We start from the raw sequence: 22,685 nt of genomic DNA on the forward strand, positions 1-22,685 counted from the left end.
TCATCCGTGCCTTAGGACAGTGGTAGCTGTGAGCCACACCACCAGGCTGGGCTGGGGCTGGCAGCAGGTGCAGTCAGATCCCTGCACCTCCTTCCTCATTATCTCAAGGAGATTAGCTCTGGCTGGTTACCACCTCCCCGATGCACCGGTCCTGAGCAAATTCCAGAGGGCTGTGTTTTCACTGAGCCAAACTTTCCTTAATTTACACATTGCGCTCTACACAAGGCCTGGGCATGCTGACACAAATTCCCAGCTATTAATTGCTTTATTTTGGTATGGAAAGAGAATTCAGGGTGAAAGGGCAAAAGGCTAAGAGCACGACGAAGGCCAGGCCAAGATGCAGAAACACACATCAGACCGCGGTCCTCGACGTGCCTTGGACCCAGGCCAGACATTTGCCCTGAGATTCTTAACAGGAGGAAGGGACGAATGACCTCTTATGGAATTGGTGTTTTCCATTAAATCACAGCGAACCAGTTGCTGAGAAGCACGCAGCTCCTGGGACCCACTAGAAACTTCTCACATGTGGGCTAATCAAGAGGATGTGATAAGAACATTTTCTGCTTACCGTGTTCCTCGGTGCAGACCAACAGCGGGACGCTATAATGCAATTTAGGAAAATTAACTCTAGAGGAAGCAAAATAATCCCGCAGATCGTGTGAGCTGCTCTTCGTGGCTCTGTGTCATCTGAGCGCAGAGTTTAAAGCAGAGTATGGATTGTGCGCTACGTGACCTTCAGGCAGGCCTTGCATAAAACAACCCCAGCGAGGGGCGTGAGCGTTGAGAAATCTCACATGAACAATCCTCATTCAGCAAATGCCTGTCAAGAACTCATCTGTTCAGTGTTGGGCTCTGTGCCTGGAGCTGGGGACAGACGAGGGAGTAGACCTGTCCCCTGCCCTCGAAATATCTCCGGTCTGTTCAAGGAGATGGACGGATGGCAGGTTACAGCAAAGGCAGTGCGCGTGCCAGAGGGTGTAGAGGGGGGAGTAGGCGTCTTCATTGGCCCAGATGCTGCAGAGACGTGACCTGGCGTATCTGACGGGGGGCGGGGGTGGAGGGGGGGGAGTCCTTCTAACCTAATGCTGACCTGCGGTAGAAGGAGCGAGCCTTCCCAGTTTGGATTTGATTGTCTAGCCTCCTTTGTCATCGCCCCTGCTTTGCAAGAACAGCAGATGGAATGAGAAGTACGTAATACACTTTGCGTTTTAGGCAAGCGCCATCAAGAGGAATTAACGGGAACGAGCCAAAGATTTCTGGAGAAACACAAGGGCCGCTCTTTTCTGTGTTTTGCAGTAATGTTGGCTCTCCTTTTGTTGGCAGGCCAGTACCTGAATACTGAGGAGCCTCCTCCCTGTGTAAGTAGCCACCTCCCCTACCTACTTGTTGGTCTTTGAAACTTACAAAGCGAGTGGCTTTTTTTCAACCAAGGGACTTGGCGAATTTAAAAACAACAACATGGGGCGCCTGGGTGGCTCGGTCGGTTGAGCTTCCGACTTGAGCTCAGGTCGTGTTCTCGCAGTTCCTGAGTTCAAGCCCCACGTCGGGCTCTGTGCGGACAGCTCAGAGCCTGGAACCTGCTTCAGATTCTGTGTCTCCCTCTCTCTCTGCCCTTCTCCTGCTCTCTCTCTCTCTCTCTCTCTCAGAAATAAATAAACATAAAAAATAATTTTAATGGAAACCCTGGAATCGTTCTAAATATTCAATAGGAAAAAAAACATTGAATATATTATGACATATTCATATTATGAAGCCATTAAGAATATTTACAAAGCAGTTTCATAATGGAATAAAATTTCAAATTTATAACATGAACTCAGCTATCTAAAGTTATAAATAATTTTATTGTTAAATTGTATATAATTTATTTTTTAATTTTTTTTAATGTTTATTTTTGAGAAACAGAGAGAGACAGAGAGTGAGTGGGGGAGGGGCGGAGAGAGAGGGAGACACAGAATCCAAAGCAGGCTCCAGGCTCTGAGCTGTCCGCACAGAGCCCAATGCAGGGCTTGAATTCACAGACCGTGAGATCATGACTTGTGCCAAAGTGGGACGCTCAACTGACTGAGCCACCCAGGCACTCCAAACTGTATATAATTTAAATAGTTCTAACTAACATATCTAGAGATAGATATGTTATATCTGTAGATAGGATATAGGGACTAGGTAGAGATAGATGAGAGACAGAAAGAGAGAGAGAATCTGCCTGTAAAATCTTTGGTTCTTTATTGTTTGAAATACTTTTTTAAGAATCAAATTGAAGCTATGGATGGTCACCCCAGGACACACACACACACACACACACACAATATCAATCAATCAATCACAAAATATTTTATAAAGTAGGAGGTTTATGGATGGAAAACAGGAGTTTTTAGTAAAGATCCCTTGCGATTGGCAGTAGATAGATAGTAGACAGATTAATGGATAAATAGATGTAACTCATTATATTTAAAATAAAATTCTAAGGCGCCTGGATGGCTCACTCAGTTAAGCATCTAACTCTCGATTTAGACTCAGGTCATGATCCCATGGCCAGGGGGACCAAGCCCCGAGTCAGGCTCCCCACTAAGCATGGAGCCTACTTGGGATTCTCTCTCTCCCTCTCTCTCTCTGCTCCCCTCTCCTGCTTGCACACATGCTCTCTCTCTCTCAAAATAAAATAAACATTTAAAAATAAATAAAATTAAATTAAAATAAAATAAAATAATAAAATAAAATAAGATAAAATAAAATAAAATAAAATAAAATAAAATAAAATAAAAATAAAATAAAATAAAATTCTGCCTCTTTCTCATTCCGGAAAGAGATAAACCAAAATATTTATATTTGGTTCTGGGAGCAAGATTCTCCGGGTCTGGCATGGATGGTTCCTGTCCCTCCTGGTGTCCCTCTGTGCCCTGCCCCACAAAGTCTAGCAAGGCAACTAGATTAAAGATGGGCCCTGTCTCAGATTCTTCCAGCAGGTCCAAGATTTCCCAAAGAGACTGCGCTCTGCGAGGTCTTGGTGGTTGCCATAACAGTATGTAAATGATGCCTTTGCAACAAATGTCCAGCGGTCAAATCCCTAAAGAGGTTGCTTCAGTTCAGAACTCACCTCTGTATTCACTTCCTGGGGAGAACATCTCAGCCACCTCCCCACTCCCCCACCCCCACCCCTACTTAGCCAGGTCACTTGTGACATGCCCTTGGGTTCCCCTCCTCCCAGCTTTGCTTTGCCCTGGGTGCTCTGCTCTACTGAAACGCATTACATCATCTAGAGGAAAGGGATCTACCATGTCCTGAGCTCCTGTCATGGGCAGGTGTCAAAGTAGAATCTTTATATACTTTTTACCCAATTAATCTCTGACTACAATCAAATAAAGTAGGTTTAGCCTACTCGTAAATCTCCAATTTACAGATTGAGCATGCGAGTCAGGGGGGTTAAGTAACCTCCCCCCGGTCATAAAGTGAGCCCACAGTTTAGATCTAGAAGTGGGTGGCTCCATCCTGGGTCCATGCTGTCCCTGGGCAGACCAGTCCTCCCTGGTTTCCCCATCCAAGAATTCCCAGTCTAAGCCCTGCTTGCTTCCAGAGACCAGACCAAGGAGGCGGGGTTTCATAGCTGTAATGCCTGGTTGCTAGGGGCACAGTATCAATACAACCGTGCAAACGTCCCCACTCGAACTAAGCTCAGTGACTTCACCTCTTTCCTTTGGGTCACCAAGCTCTCCACTTCTATCCTGTTCCTGCTCCCAGGTCACTGTGCTGGTCCCTGGTCTCTTGCACCTGAGCTCCTTGAATGTTATAACTTCATAACTTGCCCGAGTCCTCAGTTCTTGCAGGACTCAAGCCTCACTCTCCTTCTAGGAGCGCGCAGGTGGGAATCAAGGGCAGCACGCTGTGTCTTCAGGGAGCTCACCTCCTTCTTTACTCCGTCCTGGGGGAGAACACGGACTTACTAAATTGCATTCTGCACCCTCGCATCAAATAAGCAGTTTCAAAGTAGAGCCCCAAAAGCCTTCCAGACAAGGGCCTGGTGAGTCCCCACGGCACTGCTGCTTGGCCGAAAATCGGGCCCATCATGGACATTGTCTTTACTTTTACCAAACTGCTTTGATAGAGCAATGATGGCAGAAGTCATACACTTGGAGGCTTGGGGCTGGTAAGCAACCAGAGAACTGGAATAATAAGAGATGGAATTCAAAACGCAAGCCTCTAGGGGTGCTTGAGTGGCTCAGTCTGTTGGCCATCGACTTCGGCTCAGGTCATGATCTTGAGGTTGTGAGTTCAAGCCCCGCGTCAGGCCCTGTGCTGACAGCTCAGAGCCTGGAGCCTGCTTCGGATTCTGTGTCTCCTTGTCTCTCCACTCCTTCCCTGTTTGCTCTCTCTCTCTCTCTCTCTCAAAAATAAGTAAACATTTAAAAAAATCTTAAAAATATGTATAAATAAATAAAATGCAAGCTTCTAATTCCATGTCCGTCCACTATAATAAAACCACCCCCTGGATTGTTGTACTTATATAACAAAACAAAGTACATAAAGTGCCTAGCACATATACAGCCCTCAACAAATGTTAGAGAGGCTTTAAGAGGAGAACTGGTGGCCTTGCTTTATCTCTGAATTTCTTCAATTGCCATTATTATATGGCAGTCACAGAAATATTTATAACTACTATTTATTTTTCTTAATTTTTAATGTTTATTTTTGAGAGAGAGACAGAGCACGAGAAGGGGAGGGGGCAGAGAGAGAGAGAGAGAGAGAGAGGGAGACATAGAATCCGAAGCAGGCTCTAGGCTCCGAGCTGTCAGCACAGAGCCTGACCCGGGGCTCAAACCCACAAGTGGTGAGATCACGACCTGAGCTGAAGTCGACTGAGCCACCCAGGCACCCTATAGCTACTATTTATTGAGTGAGTGCTGACCACCCAGCATTTTGCTCAAAATTTTACCTGTTTTGTCTCATTTAACTTCTAGTTGCCAAAGTCACTCTATAACTATGGGTACTTGTATTCGTGGGTGTGTAGAGAATCATCTCATTCAAACATAAATTTGAAGTGGCCTCTAACAAAGATGTCTCGGTCACTGGAGAAATTACAGTATCAGTGAAAAATTTTAAATCATACTCAAGAAATAATTACACCCTAAATCTAGGTAAAATCTGTTATTTTATGTACCTGCTTAGTTAATAAGCCTATATGAAGAATCTACTATGTGCAAAAGAAAGAAAAAAAGAAAGGAAGATGAAAGAGAGAAAGAAAAAAGAAAGAAAGAAGAAAAGAAAAGAAAGGAAAGGAAAAGAAAAGAAAGCCAGATATAGTTAAACTATAAAGCAGGAACTTTAAGTCTTTAATCTTTGACTACAAAGTAATTGGGAGTCCAGAGAAAGTTAGTGTGCTGCCCAAGTCACATAGTGTGGCAGAGATTGGCTGGGAAGAAAGGCTCTCTCCAGGGTAACAAAGGAACTTAACAAACTCAGGATCTGAGCCCAGGCTCCCACGGTTCGCCATGGCGCTAACTGGTTCAAAGGCAGAATCATGGGTGTGGCGACACAAGGAATGCCCCAGATTCTTCACCCTTCATCTCGGGCTCAGAACGATTTGAATACCTGGTGTCGGGTTCCGGTGTGGATGTGCTCAAAGACCTAGCACTGCCCAGCGATGGCACCAAGGACCTCTGTGTGTGGCTTTCAGAAGCCACCATTCCCAGTTTCCATATATGTAAAAGAAAGACATAGGCTCTCACATTTGAGGGCTGTGCTGGGGGCTGTGCATGAAAATCTCTCGTAACGGGACCTATTATTCATAGTCATAGCCATTTGGAGTCTGAGTGGAACGAGGGATCTTACCGTATGAAAGACCATGGAGATTAGTGTCCGGGCTGAGACACGGCACAGTGCTGAATTCAGGTCCCAACACACAGGTGCAGATTCCAGAATTTCTTTGAGGACAATTACATCTCTTACCAAGGGGTACCCCATCCTGCCATCCCCAGTGTTCAGACTCGGAGCTCATTACTACTGTGTAGAAATACAACTGAAACTTGTGTGTTGATCATGTATCCTGACACCTTGCTGAATTGCTTATTGGCTCTAATAATTTTTTAGTGGGTTCCTTGGAATTTTCTACATACAAGATCATATCACCTGCAAGTAGATCCCTTTTCTGCTTGGAGGGGCTCGTGTGATTACCATCGGGCCACTCAGGTGCTTCAGGATAATCTTCCTATTTTAAAGACAGCTGGTTAGACATCTTAATTGCACCCTCAGTGTCCCTTCACAGCAGCCCCCAGATTCTTTGATTGAATAACCAAGGATGGGAATATGTGAGGACACCTTCAGGATTCTGCCTACCACGAGACTTGAACTGCCCCAGACCCCAGCCTCTGAAATGTTTCACCCCCAGCTCAGAGAATCTGTACCACTCCCCTCACTAGCACCGCACCCTGCAACCTTTGTCACGACCGTACCTTCCCTTGACTTACTCAAATGTTCCCTCCTGCGTAGGAAAGAAAGTCTGCTGCAACGGGCCTGGAGGGAGCAAAAGACCTCAGAGATGCTGACTATGAAGACCCAGAACTTCGTATGGAAGAGGCATGGCGAACGATAAAAATTTTACCAGCCAGGCCTATAAAGGAATCTGAATATGCAGGTAACATCTGGGGCCTAAAGTCCGAGAATGCACGTCCATGATGCGACGTGGCACAGTAATTAGAGCCGATTCTGAATGAAACAACTCTATGAAAATCTGCCTCCGTGGCTTCCTAACTGTGGGACCTCGAGCAAGCCTATAGAAACCATTCTCTCTACCTGAAAGTAGTGTTCGTGGTAACAGAACTTACCCTCCAAGGGTTCTTTCGAGTTCTCACCAGGGGCACAGAGTCAGAGCTCTATAGCTATCGGTTGTTATTATCAAGATGCTCTTTTTGAGTCCTGGGAACAATGGAGGAGCACAGCAGAGAGAGGGTGGACAGGCAGGGCCGCGGGCGGCATGGGAAGTGTTAACACAGAGCTTGCGTAATGAGCAGCAGCTCGAAAGGGAAGGATTTTGAACTTGGTTGACTCGTTTTGCAGGTAGCCAGTGTAGAAGTAGCACCAGGACCTAGCAGCAGAGCTCAGCTTTTTAAGAGTAAGGAAGACATAATTTCCCATCCACCCTTGCGCCTTTCTAACTGGGGCACCCCGGGCGGCCTTCGCAAGCTCTCTGAATCGTGGATATAGCGCAGGGCTGTAAGGGAAAGAGGAAGCACTTGTGATTTCTGAGGGCCCGGCCCACGGAAAAGAGTCTACAGAAGCTCCTCTGGAAAGAACCACCTTGGAAATAGCGATGAAACACCTTTTTTTTCATCCACTCAACAAGCGATGACCGAGTGCGTATCTGCAGGGTGCAGTTACCGTGTTAGGAAGGATCACGCGACACAAAGACAAAGCATGATCCACACTCTCAGGAAGGTCACAGCCTAGAGGCAGATGCAGAAAGACCAACAGATAAATATGAAAGGGTAAGGTGTATAATATAGAAAGGAGAAACGAGGGGTGGGGTGTTGGTGGGTGGGATCCGGGAAGATTTGCGAAGGTCATGACATAACACAGAGCTCGAAGGGAGAGCAGGAGTTTCCAGGGGCTGAGAGAGTGAAGGGTGTTCAAGTCCAGACTCTGGACTTTGGACCACACCCTCCTCCTCCTCAGGCTTCGGTCTCCTAATCTACCCAGGGTAAGAACTTCTTTCCTCATGCCTAGGTCGTAGGCATTCAACACATTTGTCGATGCGCATGTATTTTGTAAATTGCGATGTGCTGAGTCTACGTAGGGTATGACTTTGAATTTTTCTCTTTTCACAGATACGCGCTATTTCAAGGATATGATGGACACTCCCTTTTCCTTGGACGCCCAGCCCTCCGTCCCCACGGAGGGCCAACACTGGCACACACGGATGGGGCTGGAAGAAGTGAGTAAAGCCTTGACTGTGTGAACCAAACGTGGGCAGGGCAATTCCTGGCAGCCAGGGGCGTCCCCATCACTCATTCCCAAGGCATCTTGCGAGGTGATGAGCAAAGCGGGCTCAGTGAGGTGCAGGGGAACTGGCTCAGACCCCTGCTGAGATCATGGTCCTGGGGAATGAGCACCAAGAAGGGAGGAGAACTTGCACCTGGGAAGGTTTTCTGTGAGGCGTCAGGGTGAGGAATTTTCACAGGCATCGCTCGTCCCCTGATGCTGGTCCCCTTTTCCAGAAGCAGAGTTTGAAATCAGATCTTGTTAATAATAATATATCATTTTGCCCAGATTGCAGGCCTGATGTTGCCTGCTGGTAAGTGAGCGGTAAGAAGTAAGTCAAACATCTCTGAGCCCCTTTGTGACCTCGTGCACTAAACAGGAATAAAAATCCCTCCTGTGCTTTACTTCAAAAGTCTGTTTGGAAACCACAAACAAGAAATCCATGAAAAAAAAATCCTGTAAATACAAATGCTCTACACACATATATAGAATTTCATTTTTATTATTTTTTTATTAAAATTTTTTTAATGTTTATTTCTGAGACAGAGAAAGACAGAACATGAGTGGGGGAGGGGCAGAGAGAGAGGGAGACACAGAATCCAAAGCAGGCTTCAGGCTCCGAGCTGTCAGCACAGAACCAGACGTGGAGCTCGAACTCACCAACCGTGAGATCATGACCTGAGCTGAAGTCAGTCGCTCAACCGACTGAGCCACCCAGGCGCCCCTAGAATTTCATTTTAATAATGCTTTTGCTAATGCTTCTTTCCTTAATGCAGAAATTCATAAAATACGAATGAATCACCCATGGAGTTGCAGGGCAATCAGTCATGGCACCGTGCTAGATTTCATGTCTGTATTCTCTGGGCAGATATATTCCATGCAAGAGAGTCCCTGCGTAGAATATCTGCCTTTTTCCCTTTTCCTATCAAGTTCTGGTTATAAAATAATTTCCCATGTGATAATCAAGTATTAACAGCATAATCTTTTGAGATATATCATACCCCATTATGGGATTTTTAATTATTGTACTTAACCATTGAGTGAAAACATTTTAAAGGCTTTGGTACACGTGATGAAATTCCTTTCCTGAAAAATGGTTTCAACTGACCCTCCCAAAAGCCCAATATGAGAATGTGCACCTCACAGGACTCCCACCGAAACTGGCTATTACTTTACTAATCATATTTTAAAGGGACTTCAGTGTTCTGTTCTTTTTTCATTTGTACCACGTTTATTAGTGAATGCGAGCATGCTTTTAAATATTTATGGCGCATTCTTCCTTGTGCATTATTTGTTCACACTGTCTATCTATTTAACTTGAGGGCTTCTGTTAATATTGATAAGCAAAGGAAAGTACAAATATTACCACGCCATGCCATTTACCCAGAGCACATCCAGTAGACTTTGGGAGAGCAAGAGGAGGGATGAAATATTGAACACTTCTGCCTTACACAGGCACAAAGCTGAATTTTAATCATTCATTCAACAAATTCATTCAAAAAATATGTGTTGTGTGTCTGCCACGGACCAGACACAGTGATAACCTCTGGTATGCATTGGTAAATAACCAAAGCCCTGCGCTCATGAAACTTACATACTGGTGGGGGGAGACTGGTAATAAACAAATAAACAAATAATAGGCAATATGTTAAGTAATAGTGCTTTGAAAAAAAAAAAACAAAACGATTAAAGCAGGGTAAGGGTAGTCAAGGAAGGTGTTCCCGAACAGAGACAAGAATGAATGAATGACACTTAATCCTTAAAATACCCTTGCAAGGTGAGCATTCTAAGCCCCATTCTATCAGCTCCAACTTTTATGAGCTCTTTGCGCCTCTTACCCTCTTGGAGCATTTATTATCTTAGCTATAAAATCTCATCACTATTACGATAGTCCATACAGAGCAGTGTCTAGCATGAAGCTGTCAGTCACTAGATACCAGCTCCTTGAGGTACAGGAAACATTTTGGCCCCAGCATCTGGCACAGTACCATTTTGTAAGAGGATCCCAAGAGATATTGGTTACATGGAGGAAAATGAATGCACAAATGGATCCTCAGTCTTTTGAAGCGAATCTTGAAATAGGAGTAGCCGTTTCATAAACAAAGAGACCCAGGCTGGACTTCTGTGCACATGGAACCCCTTTTTCAGCCTGGTCTCCAAAGTTCTCAGGTGAATATTTGCTGCTATCAGCAAGATCTGCCACTGGGGCAGCCGCAAAGGGGCAGTTTGACAGGGAGGAAGACGTTTCAGGCACAAAGCACATTCAGAGAACAGTAAGAATTTTAGAGCAACTGGACCAAGGGCTGATGACACAGATTCTGGTCTGCTTATGAAAGAATGGAGAATGTTCACATAAAAAGCTGAGCTTCCCTTTCCCCCCAAAAAATCACTGATACATTCCCCTTTATATGTAAGTATGCCTTGATGAGAAGAAAAACTTTGTAAGATAATTCTCATGGGAGTTTTTAAACCCACTATGCCAGAATTTGAGGTTCCATTCTTATTACCGCGTACTTCCTTCATAATATCTTGGTAGCTTTCTGTTACAATACAGATTTCTTCCTTTAGCTACATCACTTCGCAAGTGGAACTATCATCTCCACATATCGAGTCAAGCAAAAGCATGTGAGGAAAAAGATACGGGAGATCAGCACACTTGACCGGGGCGGGGGGTGGGGGGGAGGGTTGTCTTATAAATTAAGTCAAGACTTGGCCTCAGTTCAGATAAGGAGGGAATTTTACTTCTATAATCAATGCTTGAGTAATCATGTTTTTATGAGAAGCAGATTACATTTTTCATTATAGCCTCATTCTCAAGAATTAATTCTTACTAGTTCTGCACATTTATGTTAAGATTAAACTATCTGTGAAAGGGATCTTCAATAATCTTGACAGAGGCCAGTTCCTAGCTACAACTGTCTTAAACCACTAAGCCGCTGCTCATGCTTCCATTTATTGAGCATTTGCTGTGTACCAAGCACTGTGTTCAACAATGGGGATGCATGAACCAGTGCTCACCATCTAATGGGGGAGGCAGTGGCCCAAACTGGCAGTTCCAACATTCCCAACGTAATGTCAAATGCTAAGACAGAGGTGAGTGTGGTTCAAAGAATCCACAACACTTAGCCCAGCTAGAGGCTTTTGAGAAGCCTTCTGGAGGAAGCAACGCACAGCTGTATTTGACACATTGCATGGTCATCAGTGGTTCTCATCAGGGACCATTTTGCCCCCTAGGGAACACCAGGCAGTGTCCAGGGACAGGTAGGTTGTCCAGACGGGAGGAATGCTACTGACATCTAATGGTAGAGAACAGGGATCTGCTAAGCATCCTACATTACATAGGAATTACCCACAGCAAGGAATTACCCAGCGCCAACTCTCAATGGTGCTGAAGTTGGGAAATCCGTGTTATAATTAAACCTGTGATATAATACGTTATAATATGTTGTGAACTCAGACCTATGTACATGGATGAGTCCTTTAGAACCTTTATTCCTCTTTTTCCCTCATAATCTAGCGTCGATGTAGGTTTATAGTAGGCATTAATACATATTTATCTGATAGGAAAATGGGAGTAGCCCCTAGGGTGGGGCAGAAAATATTCCTGGCCCTGGAATCCTATACTAATTCCATCAGAGGGCACTCACTGCTGGGGGAGATGCAAGGCAAAGAAACTGTCTCATGCAAAGTGGATCGAAGTGTCCAAAGACACAAAATTAATTTGGCCACCAAAGGGAGAAAGTGCAGGAATACTAAGGAAGCCCCATCCCTAAGACCAGAAGCACGCAGGGCCACCTAAGACAGAGACAACAGAGAACCTCTCCCATACCCATGACCTGGCTAGCAATGGCAAGTGGGCAAAAGTATTGAGAGACCCCCTCTGTAAGGCAGGCACGCAGGGGAGATTGAAAGCTGAGGGTGCAACGCTGAAAAACCCACTCAGCACCTGAGCTGCCACAGGGTGACCCTGAAGGAATAGGAAGCTTACGGATGATGGAGTGAAGGAGGCCATATCAATAGCAAAATCCAAATGACACTCAGCTCTTACTACACTGGCCAGCAGAAGAACCACACACTTTCCAGGCATATACTGTGGTTCAGCGTTGCACGGAGGAAAAGTAGACATTGAATATCAGAGGGTAAGAAGTAACAGGGGATTCAATGAGCCTTCCCCCACCCCATCCACCTTGGCTACCTCAACTTGATGCCAAAAGAAAGTAACACTAAGACCCTGTATTAGTCAGGTTCCTCTAGAAACAGAGGACATAGTAGACAGATGATGATGATGATTGATAGACAGATAGATAGATAGATAGATAATAGAGATGATGGATGGATGGATGGATAGATAGATAGATAGATAATAGAGATGATAGATGGATAGACAGATAGATAATAGATAGATGATAGAAAGATAGAGACAGATATAGATAGATGATAGATGATAGATGATAAAAGATAGCAATAGATATAGATACATGATAGATAGATGGATAGATAGATAGATGATAACTAGATGATAGAAAGATAGAGATAGATATAGATAGATGATAGATAGATAATAGAGATGATAGATGATAGATAGATAGATAGATAGATAGATAATAGATAGATGATAGAAAGGTAGAGATAGATATAGATAGATGATAGATAGATAGATAATAGATAGATAGATAATAGATGATAGATAGAGATAGATAGATAGATAGATAGATAGATAGATAATAGACAAAGACTAGACATAAAGTAGTGATTATGGAGGCTCAGTCCCATTATCTGCCTTCTGAAAGCTAGAGCTCCAGAAAAGCCAGTGGTATAAGTTCTAGTCTGAGTTCAAGGCCTGAGAACCAAGAGAACCAATGATGTAAATATCAGTCTAGGGCAGAAGACCAATATCTCAGCTCAACACTCAGGTACAAAGACAAAATTCTCCTTCTTTCTGCCTTTTTATTCTATCCAGGCCCCAACTGATTAACTGATGCGCACCCACATTGGGCAGGGCTATCTGCCGTAGTCTGCTGACTCAAATGGTAATCTTATCCGGAAACACCTTCACAGACACACCCGGAAATACTGTTTAACCAGTTATCTGGGCACCCTGTGGCCCTGTCAAGTTGCCACATATTATTAACCTTCATAGACCCCACTACTGACCTGGGCTTCAAGGCTTTCAAAACACTGGGCATAATTATATTTTCATTTTTCCCTTCCTCAACCTCATGTCTAACAGTTGTAGAGCCCTTAATGGTTCACCAAAGCCTTTAAAATTTTTAATAATGAAAGCTAACAACTATTTAAATATCTTTGAAAAGCTAACAATTATTAAGCTTTTATTGGTGCCATCTTCTGTTCCGGGCACATTGCATGGGGTGTCTCACGTAATCGTCCCATCCTCGTCAGGTATCAGTACTTTTGTTACCTTAATTTCACAGATGAGGAAACTGAGGCTCAGAAGGTCAAGTGACTTGCCACGTCCTCACAGCCAGCATATGATGAAGGTGAAATCCCAGTACGGACATCCACACAAAGCCACTCTCACATCTGCTTGCTTGATCCCTTTCATAATATGGCTAATGCCTTTCCACAGCTTCACGGCAACAAGAGGCAGGATTGGATCTCAAACCCAAGTATTTTTAGGCCAGATACCACCTGAGGCCACTACATTGGTCACGGGCACAGCGGCACACATATTTACACGTATTTACATGTATTACCCTATACATATGGTGATCTCTAAGAATGGTGAATCCAGGAACTTATGCCTTGACCCTATGGGAATCTACACATCTGGCAACACATTAGATGTTATCTTAGCCACAACTGAAGAGATAATGGTGCCATGTTGCCTTCTACAGGTGAACAAACAAATTTCCAAGGATTCCAGAAGCCAACACGTTAAAGGTAAGGTCAAGTCACGAAGTTTGAAACACAAGCATATTTCTTTGCTCCCAAGTTCCTCTTGCGTTTTGCTGGTGGTCACAGGTTAGCTTCAACGACGTGATCTGTCGGACCATCCTTCATGAAATAACTAATTTCAGAAAGACCCTCACCCACCTGACGCCTTTTTACCGCCATACCTGATTGATGAAGAAATTGATTGCGAAAATTCATATTCCGTGGTTGTGCGGTCTCAGGAAGGAATTGCCTTGAAACATATGGGTTGCATTAAATATATAACTAAGTTATTTCTCCAAGCATATCCCCAGTAAAATCACAAGCTAGAAATCTAATTTTAAAACGTTGATTAATTCATATGAAAACAGACTTTAAAGCTTTAGGCAAAGCAACTCAATTTGGAGATGAAGATACAGGTAGGAAGCTGAAAGGAAATAATCAATTTCAGCAGTGCCGGAAGCACACATGGAGGACAGCCAAAGAAATTTAATTGGATCATACACATTATAGCTTCTCTCATCATTTTCCCTATGCCTCTATCTTCTCTCACAATGTCCAACTGGGAACGAAGACAATTCCATGATTTACACTTCCCAGTACTTGAGAGGTACCAAACTCATCTTTTGTGTGTCTAATGCTATATCCTCTAACATATTATTAACATCACAGTTTCTTTCATGGGAAGGTGTAACAGTTAGGGTCCCAACAGGAAACAGATGGCACACCCAAATGAGGATAATTGAAGTAAGTTTATTTACAAAGGAACTATTTACTGAGGTGTGTGGGGTATAGGGATGATGTGGGAACTGGGGCTAATCGCAGGGGCATTGTCACCATCCCTAGGCCCAGAGGGATGAGAGGACAGTTACAGAAAAACAGAAGAAGAACGCCACCTTGAGAGGAGCAGTGACCATCTGCTGAGGGACACCACCGGCCCAACTGAGCCTTGTGGGAAGGAATTTAAAGGAACACATGCTCAACCTCCCTCTCCCTGAATTCCTGTGGGGACTTCCCAATGGCTGAACCCAACCAGAAAGAGAGGGCAGGGCAGCCGACATGTGATCAATGCTGGTTGGTCCCCAAGGATGGAGGTGAAGTGGGCAGGATAGAGAAGGAAGAGGGTGGATGGGCACAGAGAAAATACCCACAACAGGAAGCGTGGGGAAAGGAGCAACTGAAGTAGCAAAAACACAGGCTCTGCCACTCCCTTGCTGTGTGGCCTTAAGTCACCTAACCTTTCTGGGTCTTACTACCCTCCTCTTTAAAATGTGAAGTGGGCAGAAGTTTCATGACCATCCAATTCAGTAGCATTAACGGAGGCGGGAAACAATAGCTGTTCCCTAGTCCTTCTCTCCTCTCCATCCTGCACAGCCTGACAGATCCCTTTCAGTCCTACACTCCCACAACATAGGCGCTTCCACATTAGTGCCTCCTTAGTCCTTAAAAACGTCAGGACCTTCAACGTGCACAGCACTTGATTCAGAGCTCTTCTCCTTGAACTGATGTATTTCAGTCCCTAGAGACAGCAGGCGAATTGTGTGGACCAAGTATTTTCACACCTCTTGACAGAGAAAGGGACCAGAGCACACAGGGCTCCCGGATCAGACCGTAATCATTTGCTATACAAACGTTCCACATCGCACTAGACCCTTCATAGGCGTTACTGAGAAATGAGTCCTAGGGAGAGAGCAAAGAAATGGACCTCAAAATTCCTTTCTTGGTTACAGTTCACTAGAGACATCCAACTTCACTTCTGTGATAGCAGAACCTTCTTTGGCCATTATTCCAAACATCAACAGGTCTGTTTGCCTATGAACATGCTTTGAATCTCCATTATGACAAGTGGGTTGTGGGGAGCATTTGTCCCCATGCCACCAAGCAGTTCTCAGGCACCAGTGGGGTCTCTGACTCAACCCAAGAGGCACCACCACCCAGAGGCAGCATCAGATTCCACAAGTTAGGGGCTCGGGCCTGCGAGACCACCCCAACTTCAGATGCCAGTCACAAGCCCAGGTTGTCACCTATGTTCCTCACAGACCAGCAATAGACTGGAGGTTCCGATGACCCCCCCTTCTTAAGTTGCATTAATTTGCTAGAGAGGCTCATGGAACTCAGAGCAACATTTTACTCAGTAGATTACAGTCTGTAATAAAGGGACATGAGTCAGTGACAGCCAGATAAAAGACTTGCACAGGATACGACATGTGGGAGGGCATGTGGTGCTGCCATGGGTTTATCTCCAACCCAAAAGTTCTCCGAACCCCATCCTTTTCGGTTTTTTATGGGGGCTTCATGACATTGGCATGATTGACCAATCACTAGGCATTGGTGAGTAAACTCAGACTCAATCTCCTCCCCCCTTCCTGCGGTGGGTGTGGGAGGTACTGAAAGTTCCAGCCCTCAAGTCACATGGTGGGCTACCCTCTGGTACCATCTTCAGGGGCAGTGCAAGAGTCACCTCCTTAACATAAGGAAAGAAACCTTACTAGAGTTCTCAGAACTTAGGAAATTCCAAGGGATTTATGCGCTCTGTGCCAGAATCCTGGGGACAAGGACCAAATACATATTTCTAATGATAATATCATAATACTGCAGGGTGCATGGTGGCTCAGTTGGTTAAGGGTCTGACTCTTGATTTTGGCTCAGGTTGATTTTGGCTCAGGTCGTGACCTCATAGTTTGTGACATGGTGTCCCGCATTGGACTCCACCCGACGGTTTTGAGCCTGCTTGGGATTCTCTCTCTCTCTCCTTCTCTCTCTGTCCCTCCTCAGAGCTTGTGCATGCACTCTTTTTCTCTCTCTCAAACAAACGTTTTTATTTTTCTTTTTTAACATTTATTTATTTTTGAGAGACAGAGAGAGACAGAGCGTGAGCAGGGGAGGGGCAGAGAGAGAGGGAGACACAGAATCGGAAGCAGGCTCCAGGCTCTGAGCTGTCAACACAGAACCCGATGCGAGGCTCAAACCCACGAACCGTGAGATCATGACCTGAGCTGAAGTCGGACACTTAACCGACTGAGCCACCCAGGTGCCCCTCAAACAAACTTTTTTTTTAAATCACACTATTGCAACCATCCATGCATATATTTATCTATACTTGGCCTGAGCTCACAAAGATATTGGGGGGTAGTTAACAAAAACTTACATAGTAAAAAAGAATTTAATAAAAATAAAATCCTAGGGAAAAATCTAGGTAGTCTATAACACGAAGATAAAGATAAAATCCAGGAGGCACCTGGGTGGCCCAATTGGTTGAGCGTCCATCTTTGGCTCAGGTCATGATCTCCCGGTTCGTGGGTTTGAGCCCCACATCAGGCTCTCTGTCGTCAGCACAGAGCCGGCTTCAGATCCTCTGTCCCCTTCTCTCTCTCTCTCTGCGCCTCCCCCCTCGAGCTCTCTCTCTCTCTTTCTCTCTCTCTCTCTTTCTCTCTCAAAAATTGAAAAAAAAAGATAAAATTCAGTATCCTCAGGTACACATCACAGCATTCTATTAAAATTAAACCACCGGCTTGCCTCTCAGCTTTCTGGGAGTCTAAGCAAAAAAGGGGATCATGTTTCTTTATGTGATATTAATTGCCCACAATAGAAAAGCAAACTAATTTCTAAGAAAACACAATGAGGACATCACTTTCAGAGTTATGTCAGTGCTGTCAATTTTATAGGGAAAGTAGGCTGACTTACGGGGATCGTGGCTGCAAAAATAGGACAAATTTTGGAAAGGAGACCCCCGCGTAGACTGCATACAGGACGTCAGGGAAAGCAGAGCTCCCAGACTTGAGGCATATAGGGACAAGGGGGGAGATTCCGTGGAAAACTTCTCCAGGTAGAGTTATTCCCTTCACATCCTCTTTTCCTTCACGTCCCTAATGGATGGCTCTCCACTACCACACCGAGCTCTATGGAACCATACCCAAAAACGCCCAGAGGGATGAAATTAATGTGAATGCCCCCCAGTTTTAGGATCAGACACCTTGCTGGAGAATGCTTGAATGATTTATGTGTTTGTTACAAAATTCTGTATCTTTGATGCAAACACACTCTCAGATAATTTATTCATTCTCACAAAATGTCACAGAAAAAACATATCGGGTGGTTCAGCAATGACAGAATTTTATGGTGATATTTTTCATCAAGTTGAGCAGTTATAGATTTATGTTAATGTACATCTCATGTCATTTTTCTTGCAATCGTATTCTGACATTATCTGGAAACTGTCAGATTTCAAGACCTTATCTTCCCTGAAGCTTGGATTTTTTTTTTTTCATTTCTAAAAATGGGTAAAAGTTTATTTGGGGGCAAGTCTTTTATAGTATATAGTAGGATAGCTTGTTTCTGATGAACCATTAGCACTCGCCACGAATCCAGGAGAAAACATCTTCTTTTCTGAGTAGGATGGCTATAATGTTCGAATACAGTGTGGTTTAGCTTCTTAATGCCGAGAATAAAGGACATTAAAGTGAATTTCTCTTTGCCTCAGATGTGAGCCAAGCACAGACTGTAAACCAATTTTCTTTGAGGTGACAAGCATACCATATGCAAGAATGAATTTGAAACGAAATACAATAAGCTATGCAAGAAAAGAAAGAGAATTATTCACAGGTGACTGCACTTGTATATCCATAAACACGAGCTTGGTCGCAAAGAAGCAAAATGGAATTCCACATAATGCCATCAGAAGACCTTTCTTCTCGTTTGCTTTTAGAGGAATTTAGAGGCCAACGAAATTAGAATCAGAGATGAGTTCAGAGTTAATCTGGTTCAACTCCCTCATTTTTTTTTTTATTTTTCAAAAAAAAATTTTTAATGTTTATTTATTTTTGAGAGAGAGACAGAATGTGAGCAGGGGAGGGGGAGAGAGAGAGGGAGACACGGAATCCGAAGCAGGCTCCAGGCTCCCAGCGGTCAGCACAGAGCCCGACGCGGGGCTCGAACTCACAGGTCACGAGTCGGACGCTCAACCGACTGAGCCACTCAAGCAATCCTCAACACCCTAATTTTAGACAAGGAAGTCTAGCAAGAGAGGTGGCTTGGTCAAGGTCAGAGAGGTCAGAGTCCAGACCAGAACCCAGGGTTTTGTCAACTATGGCAATGTTTTCAGGATTTTGCTGTATTTGCTAGTATCCAAACCCCATTCTGCAAACACCCCCTCCTGTTCGGTTTTATCCCACTCATCCAAACTAGGCAAGGTTTAGTGCTGGACACGAATTGATGGGCGATACTGCCCCCTAGTGGCAGAACACGGCCACACAAACCATGGCCAAAATGATGGAATTTGGCGTCCTGTAGATCGTATTTTTAACAAAAATAACAAGCCGTAGGCCAGAGAGAGGATCAGAAATAAATTTAAGATTATTCTCCTATCGTTTTAGATTTAAATTTATTTCAGACACAACCCATGGATCAAAAGCAACGGAAGCATTGATTGATTCGATGCTCAGTTCACGGTTGATATTATAAATTTGTTACAAATGTTATAAATCTTATAAAAATCCCTCAGTAATGGGACTACAGGAAAGTGTTTTATCTCCCCATCACACACAGAAAATAATAAGGTTCGGAGGAAAGGAAGGGCAGCTGATAAGTGTTTGTTTTAACAAATACAGTTTTCTGAGAGAGAAATATAAGGTAGCCACAAATAAAGGAATTGAAAACAAGGGCGTCACAACACTGTGTGTAAACTGCCACAGTAGAAGGTCACTTTGTTTAAAATTACTTGTTCCAGGGCACTGAATAGCATAAGACCTCAGACCATGAGGAGCCCAACAGTCTGGCGCAGCCAACACTAAGTCTTCCGGGAACTCAACAGAGTGCATACTTAATTCTGCCCCGGGGGAAGAATCGTGTCTCCAGGGAGCAAGGGACACTGGACTGAAGGAGACAGAGACCTCAGGGCAAATTAAACATGATTTTTGATGCTCAGAAGTAGCTGAAACGTGGTTGCCTAAATGTGGGTCCTGGGGACACAGAGCCCTGGATTCACATCCTAATCGTTTTCCAAATAAGAAAACTCCAAGGAACTTAACCTCTCCACGTTCTTCCCCGTTTCTATAAAACAGAGGAAATGCCAGCTACATCATAAGACATCTGTCTGTTTGAAAGGTGAGAACCAGGGAAAAATCTAGAGCACAGGCATTGACCTGCGGTGGACCCTCCACAAAGGGCTACTGCACCGAACAGATTTGCAAGGTTCTGGGCTCCCTCCGACTCCACCTTTCTCCCCAGGTGTCTTCCTGACCCTAAGCTAAAACCATTTCATGTTGCATCCAGGCTCGTGTTTAGCCTACAAAATAAATATCGTAGATGAATACAAAAACAGGCTAGTCTCCTCAATCACAGAGATCAAAGTTTGTTAAATCACACACATAGCACCGTGCTGGGCACATAGTGGATGTATAGTCAATATTTATTAAGTTAAGTCTAAACTTTAGCCCATTTTTATAGGGCATTAAATCAGCATTGCCAGGTGTCACTGGACCACAGAGCTGTCAGCACGGAAAGGAGCCTGTGACCCTCAGTTGCAACGCTCCCACCAGGTGGGGGCTTATGGAGAGGCGAGTCAAGAGTCCTGGCTTGCTTGCTTCTGGCCCCATCTCTCTCTCTCTGCTTCTAAATTTTTTTTTAATGTTTATTTATTTTTGAGAGAGACAAAGCATGAGTGGGGGGGGGGAGGGACAGAGAGAGAGGGAGACACAGAATCGGAAGCAGGCTCCAGGCTCTGAGCTGTCAGCACAGACCCGACGCGGGGCTCAAACCCACGAACCGCGAGATCATGACCTGAGCCGAAGTCGGACGCCCAACCGACTGAGCCACCCAGGTGCCCCTCTCTCTGTTTCTAAATCTCAGCAAATGACAGTCCCTCCCTGGGCCTCAATATCCCATCGGTAGAATTAGCAGAACACAATGGTCTCCAGCATTTTGTGAATCTATGGGTGTTGTTAACACACATAAACTCACCCACCCCTGCTGCCCGCCTCATCCCCTGAAGACTTGATCTCCCACATGCCCTGTCTGACGTCCCTCCCTCCGTTCCCTGAGACCCCCAGGTCAGCAGAGAAGACCTCTCTCCAGGCCTGTTTTGGCAAGATGCTTCTATCCCACATCCACCACCAACCCCAACATGCAGTTGCCAAAACCCACGTTCAAGGGCCTGTGGATGTACATGCTCTTAAAAATTGTCCTTTCTGGTCTCATTTGAGCAGTAGTTAAAGAAGTTACACCCCTCTCGTATCAGCGGTTTTGCCAACCTTAACGTCTCCCTGCCCAGCCCAGAGAATGGTGTCAGCAATTTGCTATTAGAACTAATTTCTGAACGTTTTCAACGAACTTGGAGAGGTGTCTCAAACAGGCCTTGTCAAATATGCATTAGCCACTTGGATCACAAGTTGCTTCTTCAGGCTCTTCCATAATTAATCACCAGGACTTGCAATCCTAATGGCTCACGCTCATGTATCATAAGACTCCTAGACATAATAAGTACTGTGACTGAGGCCAGGTTTCATCCAGTTTTGCCCAGAGCCTATTTCTCTAATGACAGAACGTTACACTCCTGGTCTATTTCCGAAGCGTTGATCTTCATGATCATATTTCATAGAGAAAGGGGATAAATGGTATCTATTTGACACAAGTCGAATGGCAGCTAAGTGAAAAACAAGCATTATTTTATCTAATAATAAAAGAATGGTTACTTTTATTATTAAGGGGTAATTCTGACCACATCCAAGGAACTCTGCTTCATGAGCTGCGTTCTACAGACATGGAACCCCAGGCCCACAGCATTTGAATAATTTGCCCAAGGTCACTCAGTAAGTGGCAAAGGAGGGATTAGATCCCAACCTGAATGATTTCAAAGATACCATTTGTTGCCACGCTGTTGTGTCATTGTCCCTTCCATCAAGAAACACATTCTTGGGGGGGGCGCCTGGGTGGCTCAGTCAGTTAAGCATCCGACTTCAGCTCAGGTCATGATCTCGGGGTCTGGGAGTTCGAGCCCCACATCAGGCTCTGTGCTGACAGCTCAGAGCCTAGAGCCTGTTTCAGATTCTGTGTCTCCCTCTCTCTCTGACTCTCCCCCATTCATGTTCTGTGTCTCTCGGTCTCAAAAATAAATAAACATTAAAAAAAATTTTTTTTTAAAAAGAAATACATTCTTGGGGGACACCTGGGTGGCTCAGTCGGTTGGGAGTCCGACTTCAGCTCAAGTCATGATCTCACAGTTCGTGGGTTTGATCCCCGCATCAGGCTCTGTGCTGACAGCTCAGAGCCTGGAGCCTGCTTTGGATTCTGTGTCTCCTTCTCTCTGCCCCTCCCCTGCTTACGCTCTGTCTCTCTCTCTCTCTCTCTCTCTCTCTCAAAAATAAAAAATAAACATTAAAAAGAAAATTTAAAGAAACACATTCTTGGATCCTACATATCTTTGTCCCCCCCCCCGCCATGTTTAAGTCACAGATAAGGATACCAAAGCCCAGAGAGGCCAAACAATTTGTATTAAGTCACTCAGCTAATTAATAGCAGTGCCACGAGCAGTGGTAAATGTCTAACAACCAGATCTCTGATAAAAAAAAAAAATGTATGAGAAAAATTCTTGGAGGGCTGACACTATCCTACTTCCGGACGTACTGTAAGGCTCCAGGAATCAGGACAGTGCAGCATTAGTGAAAGAATAGACAAATGGATCAATGGAACAGAACGGAGAGCCCAGAAACTGGCCCACATATCGTCAGCTCATCTCTGACAAGGCAGCTCATCTCTGACAATCCGATGAAGCAAAGATTGTCTTTCCAACAAATAGTGCTGGGACACCTGGACATCCTCGGGCAAAA

The 22,685-nt window shown here is 44.6% G+C and overlaps 1 protein-coding gene across 1 annotated transcript in view; it reads left to right on the forward strand.

Annotated features, from left to right (window-relative positions):
- The window catches only part of CLNK (cytokine dependent hematopoietic cell linker), a 77,160-nt gene that overhangs the window by 7,258 nt on the left and 47,217 nt on the right, over nucleotides 1-22,685 (forward strand). Inside the window, exons 6-9 of the mRNA XM_032593082.1 lie at nucleotides 1,213-1,358; nucleotides 6,484-6,628; nucleotides 7,818-7,924; nucleotides 13,827-13,872. Of these exons, the coding sequence (XP_032448973.1) occupies nucleotides 1,213-1,358; nucleotides 6,484-6,628; nucleotides 7,818-7,924; nucleotides 13,827-13,872 (444 nt within the window). The remainder of the gene's footprint in view (nucleotides 1-1,212; nucleotides 1,359-6,483; nucleotides 6,629-7,817; nucleotides 7,925-13,826; nucleotides 13,873-22,685) is intronic.

The sequence above is a fragment of the Lynx canadensis genome, chromosome B1 (genome assembly GCF_007474595.2).
Source record: "Lynx canadensis isolate LIC74 chromosome B1, mLynCan4.pri.v2, whole genome shotgun sequence".
Lineage (NCBI taxonomy): Eukaryota > Metazoa > Chordata > Mammalia > Carnivora > Felidae > Lynx > Lynx canadensis.